Raw genomic sequence first — 2,117 nt, 5'->3', positions numbered from 1 at the left:
GGGAGGTTGATGGTCACCCTGCATATGACGTCACGAGGATTCTGGCTATTCGTCGCCGGGGAAGGGGGTTCCAGTATCTTGTGGATTGGCAGGGTTATGGACCTGAGGAACGGTCATGGGTCCCACGTTCCTTCATTCTGGACCCTGATCTTATTAGGGATTTTGAAGATTCGCATCGGTCATCTTCATCCGGACCGCCTGGAGGCGGTCTTTAAAAGGGGGGTAGTGTCAGGGTTCCCGTGTGTGTGTGTGTGTGTGTGATGCATCTTTCCAAGTGAAGATCTTGTGCTGGGGTTAAAGGGTCAGTTCAGCTGTTTTCTCCTCCTGCCTGCTCCGCCGTCTCTCTCTCTCTCTCTCTCTCTCTCTCTCAGGAATCACCATCAGCCATTCTCCACTCAGGACTCTGGGCAGCTTCCCCCCATGCTTCACCCAGAACCACCCTAAAGTAACCCCTCTCTCGTTTCGGGCGACCCCTGCCTCTCCCCAGAAGGATCTGTCATTACTGCTTCTTCTTTTGAACATAAAACCAATTCCTAACTTGGATTTTGTTGATTCTGCATGTGGGTCAAAGTTAAAACCGAACATGTCGTCATCTTCATTGTTAATGGATTAATTATAACTGAAATTTCAGCTGAGAATAAATTCTGATGTGAAGCCATCGTTGTTATATTTCAGGTTTCTGCTCCGTTTCATCTCCTCAGTGTATTTCATCACAACCCTCTTTCAGCTCTGTTCACTTCCAGAAACAGTTTAATKAATCTGTGCTGTCGATGCAGTTATCATTTTTATAAAGATCTCTATACAAAATGGATGTACAAATTACTGAATAATCTTTTTACAGAATTGTTTGTTTGGATAAAGAATTTCTTTCAAAGTTTCTTTTTCTGGGTTGCTGTGGTGGCGCAGGGGCAAAGCAGCCGGTGGTCGCAGGTTCGATTCCCGGCCTGGTGACATTTGCTGCATGTCTCCCTCGTCTTCTCTCTCATTGCCCTCAAACCACTTTCTAATAAAGGCCACTAGAGCCAACAAAACCTTTAAAAAATAGTTTATTTTTCCACGTTAAAGTATTTGTGGTTTTTTTCACCCGACCAAATAAAAGCGCCGCGTTCTTCTTTAATCTGTCATCTGTCTGTCGTTGCTACTTCATCATCTAACATGTTAGTAATAATGTCTGAGATGGATCTGATTAATGGCTCCAGCTTTTCTTTTTTATGCGGTTTATTCTTTTGCTAAACTGAATTGCACACCCTCTAAATTCATACTTCAGTAATTCCCAATATTTTCCAAATCAGTTATTGATTTGAGCGATTGTCCAGAACTGTTTGATTAGTTTTTGAATGAATGATGTAAGTCTTATGTTCTTTAACAATGACTTAAGTTTCCAGTGGTTATACGTTATTCTATTAGAAAGATCGATTTTTTTCTACAAATGGATGATGTTGAATATTTCTCCAGCAGCAACAGTCAGAAGATCTCTGATGAATTTTCTCTATCGATGAACAGAAGAATCGCTGCAAACACTGTAATATTCAGCTCACACAGCAGAAACCCGTCTCTCCGCCTTTCCTCCTCTCTGCCAATCGTCCAAGTCAGTTAAAATGATTAGTTCTCAATATTTGTTATTCTATTCTATTAGCTTCTCGTTGCTCCTGTCCTGATCCACCAGGAGGGGGCGGTATGGGGCGCTACCCCACCAGCCACCAGGGAGAGAAAAGAACAAGAGCAGCTTCCGGTGTTGTGTTAGCAGCATCATAATAGAAAAGAAGAAGAAGAAGTGTTAGCAGCATGCTAGCTGTGCTAACAGGAGGGTTCGAGTTCTAGAAGTCCTCTTCGGGATAAGAGAATCTCATCTGGTTCGGTTCTGGCGTTCCAAAACTGGAACCGGAACCGGAACATGATGGCTCGTCCTGCTGGTTCTGCCGACTGTCTGGACCAGAAGGTTCTGCAGTATGAAGCTTTCATCAACGACGTGCTGAGGAGAGACCTGCGGTAAGCCTGACCCGATGTTACCAACCAGACCAGGGGGTCCAAAGCGGGTCCTGGAGGTCCGGCATGTTTTACTCCAGGGGTCCAAAGCGGGTCCTGGAGGTCCGGCATGTTTTACTCCAGGGGTCCAA

General features: G+C 44.8%; 1 protein-coding gene across 1 annotated transcript in view; it reads left to right on the top strand.

The window, feature by feature from the left end:
- The first annotated feature begins 1,511 nt into the window (after nucleotides 1-1,511).
- The window catches only part of uxt (ubiquitously-expressed, prefoldin-like chaperone), a 3,942-nt gene continuing 3,336 nt past the window's right edge, over nucleotides 1,512-2,117 (top strand). The window contains exon 1 of the mRNA XM_008402294.2: nucleotides 1,512-1,989. Within this exon, the coding sequence (XP_008400516.1) occupies nucleotides 1,895-1,989 (95 nt within the window). The 5' untranslated portion in view covers nucleotides 1,512-1,894. The remainder of the gene's footprint in view (nucleotides 1,990-2,117) is intronic.

Source organism: Poecilia reticulata, unplaced genomic scaffold (assembly GCF_000633615.1).
Source record: "Poecilia reticulata strain Guanapo unplaced genomic scaffold, Guppy_female_1.0+MT scaffold_212, whole genome shotgun sequence".
NCBI lineage: Eukaryota > Metazoa > Chordata > Actinopteri > Cyprinodontiformes > Poeciliidae > Poecilia > Poecilia reticulata.
This window is presented reverse-complemented; position numbering and strand designations above follow the sequence as displayed.